The sequence below is a fragment of the Eptatretus burgeri genome, chromosome 2, assembly GCF_056783735.1.
Source record: "Eptatretus burgeri isolate ZD-2024b chromosome 2, Ebu_testis_v1, whole genome shotgun sequence".
Lineage (NCBI taxonomy): Eukaryota > Metazoa > Chordata > Myxini > Myxiniformes > Myxinidae > Eptatretus > Eptatretus burgeri.
The window spans coordinates 87,792,410-87,812,937 of record NC_140962.1 but is presented as its reverse complement, the minus strand read 5'-3'; the positions used below and the strand labels follow the sequence as shown (position 1 = coordinate 87,812,937).

Genomic DNA, 20,528 nt, shown 5'->3' with positions numbered 1-20,528 from the left:
TCTTCTCCAATGGCTTGATTTCCGATCATCAATTTGGATTCAGACCAGGTCACTCTACGCTGGATATGCTGATTCTGCTCTCTCAACAATGGATGGAGATCCTCGATGCCAGACATGAAATCAGAGCCATCTCCTTCAGCATTCTGTGTGCTTTCAATGCAGTCTCTCACCCTGCCATGCTCACCAAACTCTCTTCCCATGGTATCCAAGGCCATCTCCACTCATGCCTCACAGACTTCCTCTCCTGTCGCAGTCAACGTGTGGCCCTAAATGGAGTTCTCTCATCCCCTCCTCCTGTCCAGGCTGGAGTTCCTCAAGGCAGTGTTCTGGGCCCTTTGTTTTTTTTTTCTGTTTTTTGTCAATGATCTCTCAGACCCTCAAGTAAATCCTCTTTATTTATTTGCTGGTGACTCCACCCTCTGCTGCACCATCTGTCATCCCTCAGATCAACAAGCAGCAGCCTCTTTACTCCCTGCAGATCTGGATAAAATCACAAGCTGGTCCAACATGTGGAACATGTCTTTCAATCCTGACAAATCTCACACTCTCACTATGTCTCTCTGAAAAGACCATTTAGGAAACCCCCCCATCTATTTTCTCAACAATCCTCTGGAAGAAGTCCTTTCATTCAAGCTTCTGGGTCTCACTATCTGCTATGATCTTTCCTGGGAAAGCCACATTTCCAAGCTTGCCTCCAAAGCCAATCGCCAACTGAGCATCGTCCGTCATGTAAAGTCCTTCCTTGGCACACGTGAGCTCCTGACCACATACAAAGCTTTCATCCGCAACCTGATGGAGTTCTGCTCTCCCCTCTGGGCTGGTGCTCTTGCCTTTCACCTTTCTCGGCTTCACATTGTGGAAACCAAGGCATTTTGGATCATTGTTATCTCCCACGATGAGGCTGAGTCTTCGGTCTCGCACTCTTTCACCACATGCAGGTCAGTGTTTTTCTGTTGTCTACTGTCTCCTCTCTGGTCTCGCCCCCCCCCCCACTTCCCCTGCTCTGTCTGCGATATGTCTCCCCCATATTTATGCAGAGCGCTCAAGGTCCAATAACAACCCATACCAATGAGTACCACATGGTACATGCTTGGGAGTCTCATTGGTATGGGTTGCTGTCTGCGTTGTCACTGATTCGCCAATAAGCGACAAAACCGGTCTGGCAGCTGAGGGGGTGTGTAGCATTGGGATTCTCATGTGTGTACTATTTGTGAATGTCTTTATAATTGTGGAGGAACTCTGGGAAGGGTTTGATACAGCAAAGCACTTCCCTTGTATAGGCCTGTTTTTTGTTGCTTAACGCAGCAGTTTTGGCGGAAGGAGCATGGGAGGTATGATTGATATATATATATATATATATATATATATATATATATATATATATATATATATATATATATATATACATACACATATATACAGTCATGCGCCACTTAACGATGGGGTTACGTTCTGAGAAACGCGTCGTTAAGCGTCGTCGTCGTTGTGCGAACATCATCTTTTTTTTTTCCTTTTCGTTTTCAAACATCGTACTTACACAAAACTACACACCTAGGCTATATGGTGTAGCCTATTGCTCCTCGGATACAAACCTGTACAGCATGTTACTGTACTGAATACTGTCGGCAATTGTAGCACACATCCAAGAGAGATGGAAGACACGTTAGTTTTACCTTTGTGCTGTTCATGACGGCCATCGGTGTTGTTAGCAGCAGCTTACAATCTCCGTTCGCATCGATTATAGAAAGATGAATAAATAGCGTTTGGATTTTATAAATACGTAATCATTGCATCGAAGTTATAATTTATAAATGAAGAAACGAGCTCCTGTCCATTGTGATATATATTTTCGGAACAGTGTGATTGTTTTCACAACATGAAAAGCTTCACCAAAAAGAAATTTGTGTTTTCATTTCGACTGTAACAACGATTTATTCGCGGAATTCTTCAATTCAAGGGTAATTTACTTGCTGGAAGGTAAACGTGCAAACATTGGTTCAGTTTGAAAGCCGATTTCCTTTAATCCCGATTTAGCACGACCCTGATTTTTTCACGATGACATTTTATGGACCTCAAAGATCGCATTGTAACAGGGCCACATTGTCGTTTATTATCATTATGAAGTATTATGTACTGTACAGTGTACATAATTGTACGTGCTATTTTTGTACGACTGGCAGCGCTACGTCGGCTACATCACTCGGCGATAGGAATTTTTCAGCACCATTTTTTTTCATTTTCTTTTTTTTTCAGAGCCTGCAGATCCGTCGTATATGTGATCCGTCGTTGCCCGGAATGTCGTTAAGCGGCGCATGACTGTATATATATATATATATATGTATATATATATATATATATATATATATATATATATATATATATATATATATATATATATATATATATTGCTGGGGGTCAGGTGAGAAAACCACCAGGGGGAGGAAGCTATCTCAGGATCCCACCAGACTCCCCGGAATTGCAGGCCGTTGCACACGGATAATTCCGTGACGCGGCGGGTCGCTAACCGACCGTAAACGCCAATAACTCAACCACGTGACTTAGGGTCCTCCGTCTAGTTAATCTGGCTACCTAAAGATTCCCGGGGACACACCCTCGGTACGCCTTGTCCGAACCGGATCACTTTACCGGATCAAATGCAGCTGAGCGACACTGCCAAGGACGTACCAGCTAAAAGGAACGGTTCGGTGTGAATAAAGTCCTGGCTAGGTTCGGATATGGACCATGCTGGATCAATGGAAGAACAGACAAAAACGAGCTGGGAACATTTCTACAAAGGATTTATTAACAGGCAGGCGAGGAAAAATATGTGGCACAGTGAATGTTGTTTATTGTTGTCTGTAGCAAGAATAGGAAGAAATGAGAGAGGTGCAGCAATATGCAAGCAACTTACAAAAGCAGTCACAGAGCAGAGTTATCCCGATATAATTCTTGTACACTTAACTTAAATGAGGACAGGCGCCAGGACACACGCACACACGCACAACCTGATGAAGAGGAGTTGATGAAGAGAAAAAGGAGAGGAGATGAAGCTCACGGTCTCTAAATACCTTGCATGATTGCCCGATCACACCACCAATATGTTTTTGTGGGATGCTCTGCTGGGCGTGATACCTCCCTGACAGCTGGCGTGTCGTCTCTTGCTTCGTGGCACTTCATGCAGCTAGCGTCGGTCCAGAGAATGAGACGCGACCGCCGGGCGTGCAAGGATGGACTTGGGTGGAGTCAAAACTCAATGGGTAGAGAGAGAGAGGCGGAGACCAAAGCAGAAGGGCGGAGAAGTGGTGAAGAAGGCGGAGTCAGCAACGAGTTTGTGCAGAAAGGTGGAGTCAGAAGGCGAATGGTTGAAGATGAATTCCAGGCCAGGACGAGCAAGACGAATCAACAGGACTGAGCGAGCAGGAACGACGACACATGAACGACTCAGGAACAACGATGACTCTGGAACGACGACGACTCCTCCTCTCACCGCCCGGCGACCCGTCCTTTTATAGATCCGGTGGTGCGGAGCGGGGGCGACGACCCGAGGCGATGTCGTTACCCGAATCGGGCGTTCTTGTTGGGCCCCAGCCAGCACACGGACCGGCCGCCACGACCGGAAGCGGCTCTACGTCACTTCCAGCCAGATGGTTCCAAGCTGCGGAATCGTCTCGCTCCAAGCACCGCGACATGAATCGCCTTGCACCGAATCCCGTGCCATGCCCCAGCGACCTGCGGTTGGTGCTGGTCAATGGGCCTGCTCCATCATGCGCCACGCGACCTAAGCAATCCAGCCGCACAGCATGCCTCTGCCTGTTAGCAGCTGCATCAAGGCGGAGGTGCAGGAGGATGTCTGCTGTCCGCGGGAGACATTTGTTGCCATCGTGGTGAGCAAAAATCGATGGTAAGATGTTATTGTAACCCCATGCGCAGACCCGACCAAAGATATGTGTTTTTCGTGCCCCGTTCTGCACGATGATAAAGTATCACGGCCGACGCGAGACTCTGCCATTGTACACGTGGTCAACACGCGGGTCCGCCCGCCATCGAGCATGCCCCATACAGTGCGATGATAAACCACCCTGGGGCCGTGCGTGGGTCTGCCGCCCTGATCCGTGTCATGAATTCACAGAAAAGACTGGAAGAGAGGATAGACACAAGTATTAAATGGGGATTCGGATTGGAAGGAGATAGATATAATTATTCGATGGGGATTTGGAAATGGGTTGGAAAGGGCGCGGCATAATGCACTTTGCCAGTTGCCAGCATTTCGGGTGCCGATTCTTCCATCTCCTCGGTACGTGTTCTGTGCAGCGTGGGCATCGTGTTGAGTGCAATTTCTGTCCAGTGGGTGGAAATTACCGCTGCACATGCATTTGACAGGCTGTGATTTCTGCAGAGGGGTGTCCTGCGTAATGCCTGCTTGGCCATCGCTGAGGACCCATCTCACAGCGAAGAGCACACATGGCTGGGATTTACCTTAGGAATAAGAGTCGAAAAAAACAATAGGAATGAGTGCAGAGATTTAATCAGACCTAGCTATGAAGTTCACACAACGCACTGTCCCGCAAAACAAAAGGGAAGGGACTACCTGAACGTACATTAATGGAATATCTGTCACGGGACCGCTGTATGATGGTTGCTATTGCTTTGGAGGGATGTGGTTCCGAGAACCGCAACAATATACATGTATATATATACTTTTATTTTTTTTTTATATATATATATATATATATATATATATATATATATATATATATATATATATATATACACAGGGTGAATGTACCCGGCGCTACCCGGGTTCTTTTTGAATGAATTTAATCTTCTATCCATTTGTCTGACGCGAGCACAGTATCAGTTCCCGATTGGGGCATGGCAGTCATAGGCTAAGGGGGTTGGTGAGGGGGAAACACACCCCCTCCCCCCCCCCCGGCCGAGGGGCCGTGCCACATAGCCTATAACCTTCCTGGGGCCCATCCCGACATTTTTTGTTTCAGTGGTTAGCTCCTATGTTTCACCTTTCAGGAGATTAGCACGTGCAGACAAACAAACAAACAGACAAACAAAAACTTAAAATCATATGTTAGATATATTGTATCTGGCGTTGGCCCCATGTCATTCGGCTGAACTTGAAAAATTAACGTTACGAAATCAGGTGATGACGTCATAATTTGGAAACCGGAAGTCGGAAGTATAATTCTTTTACATCAGGACACTCCCGGGTACATGTTCTGTCAGCATGTGAAGTTTGGTGAGGATCAGTTCAGTACTTTTCGCGTGCATAGGTCGCAGAAAAACACACACACACTTTCAACTATATATATATATATATATATATATATATATATATATATATATATATATATATATATATATATATATATATATATATATATATATATATATTTTTTTTTTTTTTGTTACGAATTCTGGCCTGCCTGGCATGCGATCGGCCGCGTACCTCTAATGGCAGCCGCGTCACCCACCGGATGGACAATTCAGTCGTGACCCTCCTGGAACTACCGCCAGGAGCCAGTCACGGGTGGGGGTTTAACCTCACCACAACCCAGTCCGCATTCTACCTGCGCAAAATAGGGTGAATCGCCGAATGTCGATATACTTGAATACCCGCGTGGGGAACCTACCGAGGGGTTGCACCACGCCGCAGGTCGGCTTAGGACACGAACCGCTTAAGCGGTTTGTTCCGTGCTACAGGGATAACCGAGCGGTGTTATCGCCGACCTCGACGGTTCAGATTATTTATCGGGTGTTTAAAACCCACTACTCATTCCACGTTGCAAGATGGCATTTTCAATAGGGAAAGAAGATGCAACGAACGAGATACATTTCACACAAGGACATTTATTATTATACACAGAACACAAGTAAGGCAGTCAAGCAATTTACAAGCAACAAATAGAAAGTACTACTACCGACTACGATTATTATTTACAAGCACAGTCACTTACACAGTTTCTACTTGGCAGGACATGGCGCCACAGCATGCATACGAAAACAAAAGAAATGACCCCCTCATTGGCAAGGGGGTGATGGGGTTCGTAAACCTTTATGGTCGTGGGCGGTGGATGACCGAAAAGGCCCACAAGACTGAAGGGTCTTACCCGCGCCCTCGTGGCGCGACGGTGGGCAGGTCGCGACGTCTACTCCCCACGGCCTTGCGTAGCCGTGCCCTCGTGGCGCGACGGTGGGCAGGTTGCGACGTCGACTCCCCACGGCCTTGCGAAGCCGCGTCTGACCTCGGGCCCCTGGCGTGGTCAGCGAGCTCTCTCCTGCGTTGCTGCTGGTACTTTCACGACCGAACAAGAAAAGACTGAAGGGCAGAAGGGGCTTCAGGACCAGAGAGAGAGAGAGAGAGAGAGAGAGAGAGAGAGAGAGAGAGCGAGTGAGCTCGACCCTGGCCACCAAGAGAGAACGACGTCGACGACCCAGACAGAGAGAGAGAGAGAGCGAGCTTGACCCTGGCCACCAAGAGAGAGAGAGAGAGAGCGAGCTCGACCCTGGCCACCAAGAGAGAGAGAGAGAGAGAGAGAGAGAGAGCGAGCTCGACCCTGGCCACCAAGAGAACGACGTCGACGACCCAGACAGAGAGCTCATGGACCAGAGAGAGAATGACGTCGACGACCCAGACAAGGAGAGAGCTTATGGACCAAAGAGAGAACGACATCGACCCTGGCGATCAAGGGAGAGAGTGACGTCGATGGAGAGAAAGGATGAATCCAACATGATGATCCAGGCAGGAGAGAGGCCGAGCCCGCGCGCGGTCCGCCCTATATAGCGCAGGGCTCCACCCCCTTTTTGGCTCCGCCTCTCCTCTAGCTCTTTCGAGAAGCTCCTCGAAAAGGGGCGTTTCCTCCTCACGGCCGCCTCACACCCCGTATCCACCAATTGCCAGCGAGTTCTCGCAGCCTCTCCCGTCAGCCCCTGCGCTGCAAAAAAGGTGGGAAAACTCGCGCGCGGTTGTAGGCCTTTCACGGGGCCTTCGTTTGAAGTCTTCGCACGGTCCAAAATAACGATAGAACAGAAAAACGGCTATCTCAAAGAGTCGCAGCCCGATGAATCACACGAAAGCCTTTTAAACAACGGTGGGGAACTATCTGCACATACACTTCGCGTCATAACTGATCTAGGGACCCTTTATGGTGTATTGCGAATTTCCACAGCGGTAACAATATATAGATAGATATATTGAGAAAAAAAATATATATATATATACATATATATATATGTATATATATATATATATATATATATATATATATATATATATATATATATATATATATATATCCGTGCGTAGTGGCGTGCGCCTGTAATCTGGGTACTCGGAGGCTTGGGTTGGAGGACCGCTTGAGGACGGGAGCTCTGCTCTGCGCTGGGCCGTGATATGAGAGGGTGTAGGGCAGCCCGGAATCATGGCGAAACCCAATCCTTATCACTGTGTCGTAAGAGGCGACCAGGAATTCGTCAGGAAGGGCATCCAGCGTAAAACCTATGCCAAATCAGTATGCGTATCATAAAGGATGATCCGCTGTGGTGGATATATATATATATATATATATATATATATATATATATATATATATATATATATATATATATTTATATATATGCGCACAGAGATATATAGAGATACTAGCGATACCCGTGCACATGCATGGGATAGCAGTACAACATAGCTGGTAGCAGACGACAGACCGTACACTGGAAATGACAAAAATACGCATTGTGCAAAATGCAATTGGTATTATGGAACGCCAAGACTTCCCAAACATTGTCAGCATGTCCACTAAGTGCCACAGCAATTTCATAGGGATCGTGTGACGGCGAGTTTTTCGTGTGCAAGCTTGGTATTATAATAGAGATTTCGAGAGATATATATGCTTCGATATTGTGCCCCCTGTTGGTTAGGGCAGGAATTATTTGAATTTGTCTCGGATGCCAGCAACAACTCACTTCGTCATCGCCAAAAAATAACATGAGAATTTTTCACGTCCGCCAGCTAATGCTGGCAGATGGGCCCTTCAGCTTATTGTGAATCTAAGGGGCTCCCTCATGCTTAGCAAATTTGTTTGTTTATCAAATTATAAGCTTGATAGCACTTGTGATATTTTCCTTACCCATAGGTCTGTAACCATCCTGATCTTTTTGAGAGGCAAGAGACGCGCTCACCCTTCCACTTCTGTTTGGACTACTTCCGTATGCCCAAAATGATCTACAGAGAGGCTACACCCACATCGATTTGTCTCTTTAAACAAAAGTGAGTGGATTTGCTGTGTATCTGCAAGGGATATATATATATATATATATATATATATATATATATATATATATATATATATATATATATATATATATATATATATATATATACACACATATAATGTGCATGGCTCACAAAGTGGGTATGCTGTGGTATGTTTGTGGGAAATTCCACATAAAACTATTATGAGGTACTTAGACAAACCATCAGTGGTCAGAAATGAAAGTGGACATCTTGGGGAACCTGTAGAAACCGGCAATATCATATTCGCCATTTCCCTGTTTTATTAAAGATGAATTAAAGCAACAGATATGGGTATTGTAACCTTAGAAATGTTAAAGTTTGATTGGTAAAAATTTTATTTTGCTGTACGTTTCTTATGTGACAGTTATTTTGAGTGTGATGACTCAGAATGTGAACTTTGGTGTCTCTTTTATGTTTTGATGATGTTCTGTCTCCCTATTCGGGTTTTCTGGCATCTACCCTATCTAATGAAATAATGGATTCGTACATGACGCTTCGTTTTCACTGCATCGAGAAAAATAAGGAGTCCAGTGTTGATAATGTTTCTTATGATTTTTATTCCAAATCTCCCTTTAATTACTTGGAAATATGACAGAGTCTCATGGCAGAAAAATATAGATCAAAATTGTGATCAGAAAAATTAAATTCGGACCGCAAGTAATCCCGTCTTGATTTTCGTGCCAGTCCCGTTATGTACGAATCATCATCTCTCATTGCATGCAAATAACGCTAGCATTAGAAAATCTTGCCGTCTTGCAAACTTCCCCGATTGATGGATATAATAGGCACTTGCAAGCGTGTCAGCACATTTCCATTCGCCGTCGAGCGCAGCGTTTGTCTTCGTGTCCATATCTTTGCGAGAGCCGTAACCTACGAATCCAGCGTGAGGACGCCGAGCCGAACGAGGTGACTCGCATTTGTCTGATAATTCTTCATTTTAACCAACGCTAGAATTTTTTGGGTGCTTCGTGAGGATCCGAGAGGTAAGAATTATGTTTTTCTTTTCATGTTTAAAGTGATTATTTTCAAAAGTTCAAAAGAAATAGATTCGATTTTAACGTTATTTTTCGCTTACAAGTGTGGCTTTCTTTGCTACTGAACTCTGTGTTTTCTTCGTAATTTATAACATCGGACCCTTTCAAAATGTGTTGTTTCTTTCTTTTTTTCTGTCACATATTGAGCCTGTTTAAAAAGGCAGAGTAAAAATTATCTGTTTCTTATCCCAAAATATAATATTTACGTTGTTTTTTCATCTGATTCCGTACATAACCCTGACGCCAAGCTCGAAATTTGAACGTGTATTTAGTGTTGTATATATTCAGTGGTAACTTTAAAACCGGACGTGCTCCAGGTCTAAAAATTTAGATTTCGCTATTTGAATACATGCAGATTAACATAATGGGTTGTATTTCATGTTTCCCTAAACTTTTTTTTTGCCCTTTGTGTAACAGTATGTGTACCCACTTTGTGAGCCATGCACATATATTATATATATATATATATATATATATATATATATATATATATATATATATACATATACATATACATATACATATATATATATATATATATATATATATATATATTTATTTGTAGGTGTTGTAAGTTGCATGGGGTCTTAAGTTATTCATGTGGAATGTGGAAAGATGCCTCGTAGTTTTTTTTAAGGATTAAAGATTTTCTTATGTTGTTTTGTTTGCCGAATCTGATTTTCATTGGTTAATCAAAGTTCTCATCATTTTGTTGAATCGTGATTGTGCTCCATGCAGGTGTGCTTGGTGCTGTTGTGTACTGATGATGATGATGATGATGATGATGATGCCCCAATATTTTATTTGTCGTGTCGTTCTTTATCAGTCGTAATATTACTTCAATTTTGGTGAAGACTGTGATGCTGCTGATAATTTTTAGGTTGTTCAATTTTTTTTTTTTCTTTGCAGGCTTCTTCAATTTACATTTTCTCCTTTTTCCCCAGAGAACATTCACCATTCATTATTCCACAACAAAGGTAAGTTCATGAGAGCTGAATGGAGGGAAATAGGTGGAGGGAGTGGCTTTGTGCATTTGGTGCAGAGGTGGGGAGACACCTCTGCACAAAACATACAAACGACAGCTGGGGCCCATAGCACAGCAGGGCTTGGCAATGATAAGACCATCCTTTACATATGCAGGCCAAATATTTTACATATAAAGGTATTGAATTGTTGCTCACGCCATCCAGTAAAATAATCCTTTTTTGCAGGATCAACATGTTGGAGTACCTTTTCTTTTTCGCGCTTTGTGGACATGTCCCCAACTGAACTGCAGAGGTTGGTTCAGCAAGGACCTCTCTACAGGTACATGCAACATTGCATAATTCTGCACACCTAACTTGTGCACTGAATAACCAGTGGTGATCTCTGTTGGTAGGTTGGTGTACTCTGATATATATGGACGTTTTAATGGTGGCACTTATGCATTGCTGTTTATGAGGTTAACTGTGATTCATAATAATGAAAGTCTGTGTTTGTACCCACACCACACTAAGGTGGCTGTGCATTGTACAGGCTGCCAGAGCAACCCTGCTCTTGCGGCACCAGCACACTTGGCGTGATGATAAAGTGGACAACAGGTTAGGTCATCGGTCGCTGTTCTTTGTTCAAGATCTTTCATCGGTGTCGCAGCGACATTTCCTCGCCCCTACTATGCGGGTGAGCTTCACATTCTGTTCTTCAAACTATAAACAGTTTTGAGTTAGTCAATCTAGGTATATTTTTAACTATGAGAAAAGGGTTTTTTAAGTTCTTCTGTTGTAGAGCCAGATAAACCCCCAGCTCTCGTTTTTATCGTTTTATCGTAGTGGAGACATAAGAAGAAATGCAAAGAAGCCATTTGTTCCATCATCCCTACATCATTTAATTGTCTGAATAACAACATTTTGCTCAGGCTTTGCTTCACGCATGCCACAACTAACTACATCCCACTTATGTTTGCAGTTATATATTGGTCGCACGGTTAATATTCCTCGTCATGACTTGTGTGACCCCAATGCCAAATGCAGATGTCTTCTCTGGTGAAAGTTGCTTTGAAAAGTTTATCTTCACGTGATTGCAGACAGGAATGGTCACATGATGACCGTATGTTCCAACATGCAGTGTTCATTGCTGGCACCAAGTAAAATCAGTCCTCACCTTTAAATGGGATTGCTCAAAATGAAGTCTTATCGCCATCCGGGCCGTCGTATTAGTACCCATCTAATTGGCTGCCGTCTGTTTTCCCTTCTGCTTAGGAGCTTGTCTTTGTGGAGCCCTCAGAGCCTATTTGCTGTCACGCCGATCACATGATCTTCAATCTGTCGTCCTCGCAAACCCAAGTATCTCCATCTTGTCTTGCTCGGTCCACATCTGTTTCTCCAGGCTCTCATGTTGTGACACGACCCTGTGTTCCATATTTTTTTTCCACTTTTCTGTACAGCTACATCCCACGGGTCAGTTGGCTTGGTGTTTTGATATTTTAAAGGTTGGGTTCGCATGAGAATTTGTGGAGTGATTTGGACGGATTGGTTGGCTTTTGGGTTTTTGCTGATCTCGCGCCACTCTGCTTGCCCAGGCTACGGGCCCATTCCCTCAATGCTTCTGCAGTGACCGCAGTGCGGAGATTGAGAGGTTACAGCTGGAGCGATGTGGCCCTGTAGACCACAAGCAGCTACTGCTATTTGGACGTGAGAAGAGTCTTCAAGGGGGTGTCACCGCTCTTCGACCGCATCATGGCTGGTCTTGCATTCGCATTCCTGGTTTGTACATGAGAATGGGTGATAAAGAAATGAAGTAGCTGTTGCTGGAATGATTGATTTGGGTCACTTACAATGCATACATGAAAGAAAATGGTTGGGAAAGTTGTTAGTTGAGAAAAGGAAGAGGAGGCAGTAGGGGGTTTGCTAGGAGGATAGTGGTTATGAGAATTTTAAGGGACAAAGCAGGGCAAAATAGACGAGAAGGAGGTGAGAGCAATAGCGAAGGAAGGGGTCATGTTTGGAGTCTTACTCGTGGAGCTTGGAGAGAGGGTTGGGTGTGTCAAAAATTATTCAAGGTTCAGTTAGAACTCCAAACAATCAGCATTTTTTTTTATTAGCATAATACATTGTGAAATACCTTGTAATGGATGTTTGGCTAAAAACAGACTTGTTGCACAGAAAGCGAGTAAAAAATAAAGCATGTGGCAGTGGAGTGTTAAGTGAAACCCAACAGCAGTAACAGAGTAAATGCTCATGATTACCATACTTGGACCATCGGTGAACAGGAGCTCTCCCTGGTCGCTGTGCGTTATATATTACGAGGTGTTATCAAACAAAAGTTTAAAGGCAGCTAATTTTAAACTGTTTGCTGGGTTTTTTTTGGGGGGGAGGGGGTCTGAAAAATAAGATATCAGCAGACATGAGACCTCAGCACTCAGCGGCTTTGTGTCCATATCAGTCATAAATGGCGGTCTAAAACATTTAGAGCTTGGGAAGGAGTCCGCACACCCAAAAAAGATTTGGATGCTTTGCCCTAAACAATATCATCGCTGTACACGAGCACGTTTTGTACAACTGTGAGTTGACAAAAGAGAGCCATTGTCCCTTTGAAGCCATGTTTGTTGTCTTGGTATATTTATTAGTGCACAGCAGCGAAACGCGAAGTTGCGTAACATTGTGAGTTTTGTGGTTAAAACTAAAGAAAGATAGTGATTGAGCAAATGCCGTAGATCGAGCATAATTACCGTGGGAATGGGATGTATTTGTAATTCTGCTTTGGGGTAAACATGTTATTTTACAAGACTTTTTGTATACTGACATTCAGCTTCGGAATAAGTGTTTTTCTTCCACATTTTAGGATGTAACTTTGCGAAGCATCGAGGGGAGTGACCTTGTACACGTTTATTCCAACTTACGTGCTTTCATCGGCCTTGTTTTTGTTTATCGAAAAAAAAAAAAAGAAGCAGAAGAAGAAAAATAAAAGGAATTGCAGATAATGCCCTTCACTTGAACCCTGAATATGAAATGTATTTTGCTATGAAGAAATTGTGATCGGTGACTGTAATGATCTACTGTTCCCAATTTGCACTGCGCTGTGCAGAATAACCTTCACCGGTGCTGCATTCAGGCTGCGCAACTGATCAAGAAAGGATAAGGGGGCAGGGTAGTCGGGAGGCTTGCAGCCAGGGATTGTTTTGATGTGTGAGAATCGGACGTGAGAAACACATTAGCAGGAGCTTCCTGTTTGCGTGCTGAACGGCCTTGGGTTCTGCCTGAGGCCTCATCCGCTGACGATGCCCATTTTATTTGATTATTTCACCCGATCCCTGTTGCACGTCCGCACTTATCGACGCTCAAGGCTCAAGGGCCCTTTGGTCATCGACAGAGAGAGGCAGTATGACTGTCTAAAACAATTGCCTGCAGACAAAAGCGATGTGTTTGTGTGTCTGTGCTTGCAGACAAGGAATCTTTGATTACGGACAGTGGGAAGCTGTCTGCACTCGATGCTCTCCTGGCACGGTTGAAATCGCAGTCACATCGCGTGCTTATTTATTCACAAATGACGCGCATGATTGACCTTTTGGAGGTATGTTTGTGATCTCGAGATTGTTGAAGTTTTCTTGATTTATGAGATACGTAATTTAAAGCCACAGACTTTAATGTGTGCAACTTGTGTGTGTGTGTGTGTGTGTTTTTTTTTTTTTCTAACTGATTTAAGGCTCAAGGAGTAGCTTCCTCACATTTATCAAATTCAGGACAAAGACGTCAGTAGACATAGTTGTACTTTTCCATGAATTCCAATGACGTGAGTAAATAATGAACAAGTTTATACATTAGGGAATTGAACCTGTGTTGCATGCATGAACTTGAAAAATGCACTAAACTTACAAAATGACTGTGTGATTGCATTCATTTGTCTTGTCCAGGAGTACATGGTGCACCGGAATCATATCTATATCCGGTTGGATGGCTCGTCCAAAATCTCAGAGCGCAGGGATATGGTGGCTGACTTTCAGAGCAGGTGTTACCTTCTGAACAAAATGGAATTTTTTAATTTACATACATTTTATGAAGTGCTTTGCAGTTAAAAACTAGGACACTCGGTGGAGCACATACCTCCGCCACGTAATTCCTGATCCACGAGAACATATCGGACCCAAAACATTTTTGAAATGTCATGTTATATAATTATATATCGTTTTTAGCCCAATCTCACAATGGTGAAGAATCACTTTGAAAATTAAATAATTCTTGTATCCAGATCCGGATTCGGATCTTCACCAAAATCGAATCACTTCGTCCTTGTGACACACCCAACCCGTCCACGAAGTTTTATCTGGATCCGTGCACTACTTCTTGAGATATCCTGTACACAAACAAACAGACAGACATGACCTCCTTCACCTCTGGTGGTGGAGGTAAAAACCCATTACAAACCACACTGCAAATCAGGGTCTGTATTCCTGGAAATAGGTACTGAAATGATACAAAAGTCAAATGCAAACTATTTGGGCCCATTTGTATCTTATGTTTGGACAGGACAGGTATCGGGAGGATTGGAGAGTAGAAAGTTTAGTAAAGGATCCAGAGAATAATTTGGGAACTATAGACCCATTATCTTGAGTTCAGTGGGGGTTGGATGTTGGATACATGAAGGAACTGATAGGAAATCACTTGAATGAATACAAACTAATAAAAAGCAGTCAGCATGGGTTTACTCAAGGGAGATGATGTTTAACAGATTTATTAAATGTTCTATTAAGTCGTTTTTCATTGGGTGGATGAGGGACGTATAGTATATCTTGACTTTGAGAAGGCATTTGGGAAGATACCATACAGGATGTTGTTAGCCAAGGTATCCAACTGGATTGGAAACTGAACTAGTGATGGGAAGCAAGGAGTGGCTGTGAGTGGGAGTGGCCTCAAGGATCAGTTCTCGGACCATTATTATTCATAATTTACATCAATGATTTGGATAATGGGGTTCAGTCAGCTTTCGATGTTTGCAGATGACACAAAGCTTAGAGGTAAGGTGGATAGCAGAGAGGGGGATGATTGGATTCAGGAAAGTCTGGATATCTTAAATGATTGGGCAGAAGATTGGCAGATGCACTTTAACATAAAGAAATGTAAGGTGCCGGGAATGGGTAAGAATAATGAAAATCGAGATTGCATGATGCAAGGGGCAGTCTTGGAGCATGTCACACAGGAGAAGGATCTGGGGGTGGTAATACATGTTGGGGGGGGGGGGTGGATAAGCAGACAGCACAGTGCTATAGGTAAAGGCTATACAGGTAAAGGTAAAGGCAGCTATAGGTAAAGCAAACAGGATTTTTGGTTGTATTTGTGGGGGGATAAATTATAAATCAAAAGTCAAAAGAGGTAGTTTTAACACTGTGTAGGAATTTGGTGAGGCCTCATCGAGAATATTGTGTGCAGTTTTGGTCAACACAACTCAGGAAGGATAGAGCTGCCATAGAGTGGGTACTGTGTTGAGCTTCTAGATTAATTCAAGGGCTAGCTGGACTAAGACATGAGGAATGTTTGAAGGAGACAGAACTTTATACATTGGAAAGGAGGCAATTAAGAGGGGATTTGATTGAGATGTTTAAGATAATGAAGGGTGTGGACAAGATAGGTGCAGTAGAGTTTTATCAGTGGAGTGGACAATGTTAGGACCAGTAGACATGGCTTTAGGGTAAAGAAGATGAGAGTTGAGACAGTTTGAAGGCAGGAATCTTTCAGTCAGAGAGTGGTTAATACATGGAATGGTCTTTTCGGAAAGGTAGTGGCGGCGGAGAATGTGGTTAACTTTTAAATATAATTTAGATGCGTTGGAGATGGAGGGGTATGGGGATATTGGCTGGTATGGATGGTAGGTTGCTTGTATGTGGATGGGTGACGATACTGCTGTGGGTCTAGTGCATGCATGATGAGCCGAATGGCCTCTTACCGCACCAAAGTTCCTTGCGTATGTTACCCAAAAGTAGAATCCTTGGCCTCCCCCCCCCCCCCAAACCCATTCTTCCTTTTACGTTGACTTCCCAACCCGCTTCATGACTCCCCGTGCACCTTTGCATTTTCTCGCCTTTTTTTCTTTAACTCTCCTTTTTTCCTTTAATTCGCCCGTCACCCCTCCCTCCATTTTCAGATGTAAGGGTAAAAAAGCCCCCTTAAATTATGACAAAAATAATATTCATATTGGGTAAGGTTTTAACGATGATGAAGTCTGTGTGTGGCTTTAGCCATTTCAAATGGAATGTGTGTTGATATAAATTCAACATGTTACTCACAAACATTCATTTGTTTATCTGTTTTGAGAGGCCAATTTTAAGTCCTAGGAAGTTTATTTTTCCCCCTCCTCCCCATTAATATTAGGTGGTCTGCCCGTAGAGTAAAGGATTAAAAACCCAAGCAAAGTCTTTTTTTTTTCATCCTTGGTAGTTTTTTGTATTTGAGATGTGAAGATTGAAATTAACAAGCAGCTAAGGGTGGGGGTGGGGAGAGGAACTGTGGAGGGGTGTTGTACCAAACAAGAAGTAGGTGGAGTTTCTTCGAGGTACGGCTCTTTTGTGAAGGCCCAGTAGGTTATTTTTGTTTTGACTTAACTTTGCCGTTGTCTTCTACACTTCCCTCAGGTCAGACATCTTTGTCTTCTTGTTGAGCACGCGAGCTGGTGGCCTTGGTATCAACCTCACAGCGGCAGACACGGTAAACGAGTGGAAAAGAGAACGAGTCTTGAGTTTAAATTCTCAGAAGTTTGTTGCAAATCTTTTTGAGCAGTCAAATCACCATGATATTCCCAGTGTGCAGATTGCAACGGATAGTTTATTCAGTTTTGTTAAATCGGTACCAGATGTACTTTGAGTTACTTTCAAACTTTTTAAATGTACACAGGAATTTTTTAGAATGCCCAAAAACCACAGGACCACTGAAAACATTCAGATAAATCTGATTCCCAAATAAATGAAAAGCCATCCGTCATGATTTAAAATTATACTGAGCAGGAAAATGATGCCATGAAGAGAATTGAGGGAACAATGATGCAAAGTAGAATTAATTTTGAAGGTGCCCTCTGTCTGTCTGTCTGTCTGTCTGTCTGCATTTTCACAGAAAAAACAGGTAACATAACCTTCAGAGTAAAAACATCCAGACAATTAAGATGTGATGGTGCAGATCACTTGCTAATAATACTCATGGATCCTTCAGTAGAGCAAGTCTCTGAAAACTTTCTTTTTTGAACCAGGAAGTATGTCATGTTTGATGTTTCCATCTGAGCACATAGATCATGATCTTGGTATCCCAAGTTCGAATCTCATGCACCGTACTAGTTTTGTCTATTGTCACTCATGTCCTTGTAATTTCAGGTAAAGACCAGGCTCTCTGTTTTTGTAATTGTTAGAGCGTCCACTCTGAGTCTGGGAGGTCGGCGGTTCAAACCCTGACTAAGTCATACCAACGACTTATAAAATGATGATGCATGCTGCTTCCTTGCTTGACACTCGGCAGTTAAAGGACAGAGAACGGATAGCCATTTCTGTGAAGCAAATGGCAAATCACCCTGTATCCTTGCCAAGAAACGACTTCAGTAGCACCAATGCTCTGTAAAGAGAATGGTACATTAAAATCGATTAATGTTAAAACTATATTGATTATATATACTATATATATATATATGTAGCCTGGTGTTGGCGCAGTGGTTAGGGCAGCGGCTTGGGATCCAAAAGGTCCTGAGTTCAAGCCCCGTTGGGCCACTGAATTAATACACCAGGGGGTTGACTCAGCCTGTCATCCTTCCGAGGTCGGTGAAATGAGTACCATATAGTGGGCCGGTGTATAGCCTGGTTAAAATAGGTGTACCATATCCCTGTGTCGTAAGAGGCAACCAGGGTTGCGTCAGGAAGGGCATCCGGCGTAAAACATGTGCCAAATCGCTATGCGGATCATACGGATGATCCACTGTGGCGACCCCTATCGGGAGCAGCCGAAAGAAGGAGAGAAGATATATATATATATATATACATATATATATATATATATATATATATATATATATATATATATATATATATATATATATATATATATATATATATATATATATATATATATATATATATATATATATATATATATATATATATATATATATATATATATACATACATACATACATACAGTGGGGAGAACAAGTATTTGATACACTGCCGATTTTGCAGGTTTTCCCACTTACAAAGCACATAGAGGTCTGTAATGTTTATCATAGGTCCACTTCAACTGTGAAAGATGGAATCTAAAATAAAAATCCTGAAAATCACACTGTATGATTTTTAAATAATTAATTTGCATTTTATTGCATGAAATAAGTATTTGATACATCAGAAAAACAGAACTTAATATTTGGTACAGAAACCTTTGTTTGCAATTGCAGAGATCAGACGTTTCCTGTAGTTCTTAACCAGGTTTGCACAGACTGCAGCAGGGATTTTGGCCCACTCCTCCATACAGATCTTCTCCAGATCCTTCAGGTTTCGGGGCTGTCGCTGGGCAACACAGACTTTCAGCTCCCTACAAAGATTTTCTATTGGGTTCAGGTCTGGAGACTGGCTCGGTCACTCCAGGACCTTGAGATGCTTCTTACGGAGCCACTCCTGAGTTGCCCTGGCTGTGTGTTTCGGGTCGTTGTCATGCTGGAAGACCCAGCCACGCCCCATCTTCAATGCTCTTGTTGAGGGAAGGAGGTTGTTGGCCAAGATCTCACGATACATGGCCCCATCCATCCTCCCCTCAATACGGTGCAGTCATCCTGTCCCCTTTGCAGAAAAGCATCCCCAAAGAATGATGTTTCCACCTCCATGCTTCACGGTTGGGATGGTGTTCTTGGGGTTGTACTCATCCTTCTTCTTCCTCCAAACACGGCGAGTGGAGTTTAAACCAAAAAGCTCTATTTTGGTCTCATCAGACCACATGACCTTCTCCCATTCCTCCTCTGGATCATCCAGATGCTCATTGGCAAACTTCAAATGGGCGTGGACATGCGCTGGCTTGAGCAGAGAGACCTTGCGTGCGCTGCAGGATATTAATCCATGACGGCGTAGTGTGTTACTTATGGTTTTCTTTGATACTGTGGTCCCAACTCTCTTCAGGTCATTGACCAGGTCCTGCCGTGTAGTTCTGGGCTGATGCCTCACCTTTCTCATGATCATTGAGGCTCCACGAGGTGAGATCTTGCATGGAGCTCCAGACCGAGGGAGATTGACTGTTATCTTGAACTTCTTCCATTTTCTAATAATTGTGCCAACAGTTGTTGCCTTCTCACCAAGCTGCTTGCCTATTGTCCTGTAGCCCATCCCAGCTTTGTGCAAATCTACAATTTTGTCCCTGATGTCCTGAGACAGCTCTCTGTTCTTGCCTGTTGTGGATGTTGGAGTCTGATTGATTGAGTGTGGACAGCTGTCTTTTATTCAGATAACGAGTTCAAACAGGTGCAGTTAATACAGGTAATGAGTGGAGAATGGGAGGGCTTCTTAAAGACTAGATTCCATCTTTCACAGTTGAAGTGTACCTATGATAAAAATTACAGACCTCTACGTGATTTGTAAGTGGGAAAAACCTGCAAAATCGGCAGTGCATCAAATACTTGTTCTCCCCAGTGTGTGTGTGTGTGTGTGTGTGTGTGTGTGTGTGTGTGTGTGTGTGTGTGTGTGTGTGTGTGTGTGTGTGTGTGTGTGTGTGTGTGTGTGTGTGTGTGTGCGTGTGTGTGTGTGTGTGTGTGTGTGTGCGCACGTGCGTGCGTGCGTGCGCGTGCGTGCGCGCGTGCGTGCGTGCGTGCGTGCGTATATATATATATATATATATATATATATATATATATATATATATATATATATATATATATATATCTTTATATCCTTATGATTAATGGATTTTTAAAAATTTTTCTTTCTCTGTAACCGCTTGTCGGATTGAGACAAATTTTTCACCATATGAGCAACTACTCATGCAGAATGTTTTTTATGATAATTGTGACATCATAGGTCACGGGGTGTGGCAGAAACTGAAACTGAAAAACTTTGGACCTCTGTATCTCTGAAACCACACCAAGGAAAATATTAAAACTTGGCACACGGCAAGTACTCCTCATGGGGAATAAGTGTTATTTTTGTGACGTCATCGATGCCTTTGTTATGACGCCATAATGGCAGATGTAGAACACTACATCTGATC

The 20,528-nt window shown here is 43.1% G+C and overlaps 1 protein-coding gene across 5 annotated transcripts in view; it reads left to right on the top strand.

Moving 5' to 3' along the window:
* INO80 (INO80 complex ATPase subunit) overlaps positions 1–20,528 on the top strand; it is a 111,345-nt gene that overhangs the window by 67,270 nt on the left and 23,547 nt on the right. For all 5 annotated transcript variants that reach the window (XM_085870212.1, XM_085870211.1, XM_085870213.1 and 2 more), the window contains 9 exons: positions 8,145–8,278; positions 10,249–10,316; positions 10,551–10,644; positions 10,836–10,998; positions 11,577–11,774; positions 11,897–12,080; positions 13,760–13,887; positions 14,228–14,322; positions 16,940–17,012. In XM_085870212.1, coding sequence (XP_085726338.1) covers positions 8,145–8,278; positions 10,249–10,316; positions 10,551–10,644; positions 10,836–10,998; positions 11,577–11,774; positions 11,897–12,080; positions 13,760–13,887; positions 14,228–14,322; positions 16,940–17,012 — 1,137 coding nt within the window. The remainder of the gene's footprint in view (positions 1–8,144; positions 8,279–10,248; positions 10,317–10,550; positions 10,645–10,835; positions 10,999–11,576; positions 11,775–11,896; positions 12,081–13,759; positions 13,888–14,227; positions 14,323–16,939; positions 17,013–20,528) is intronic.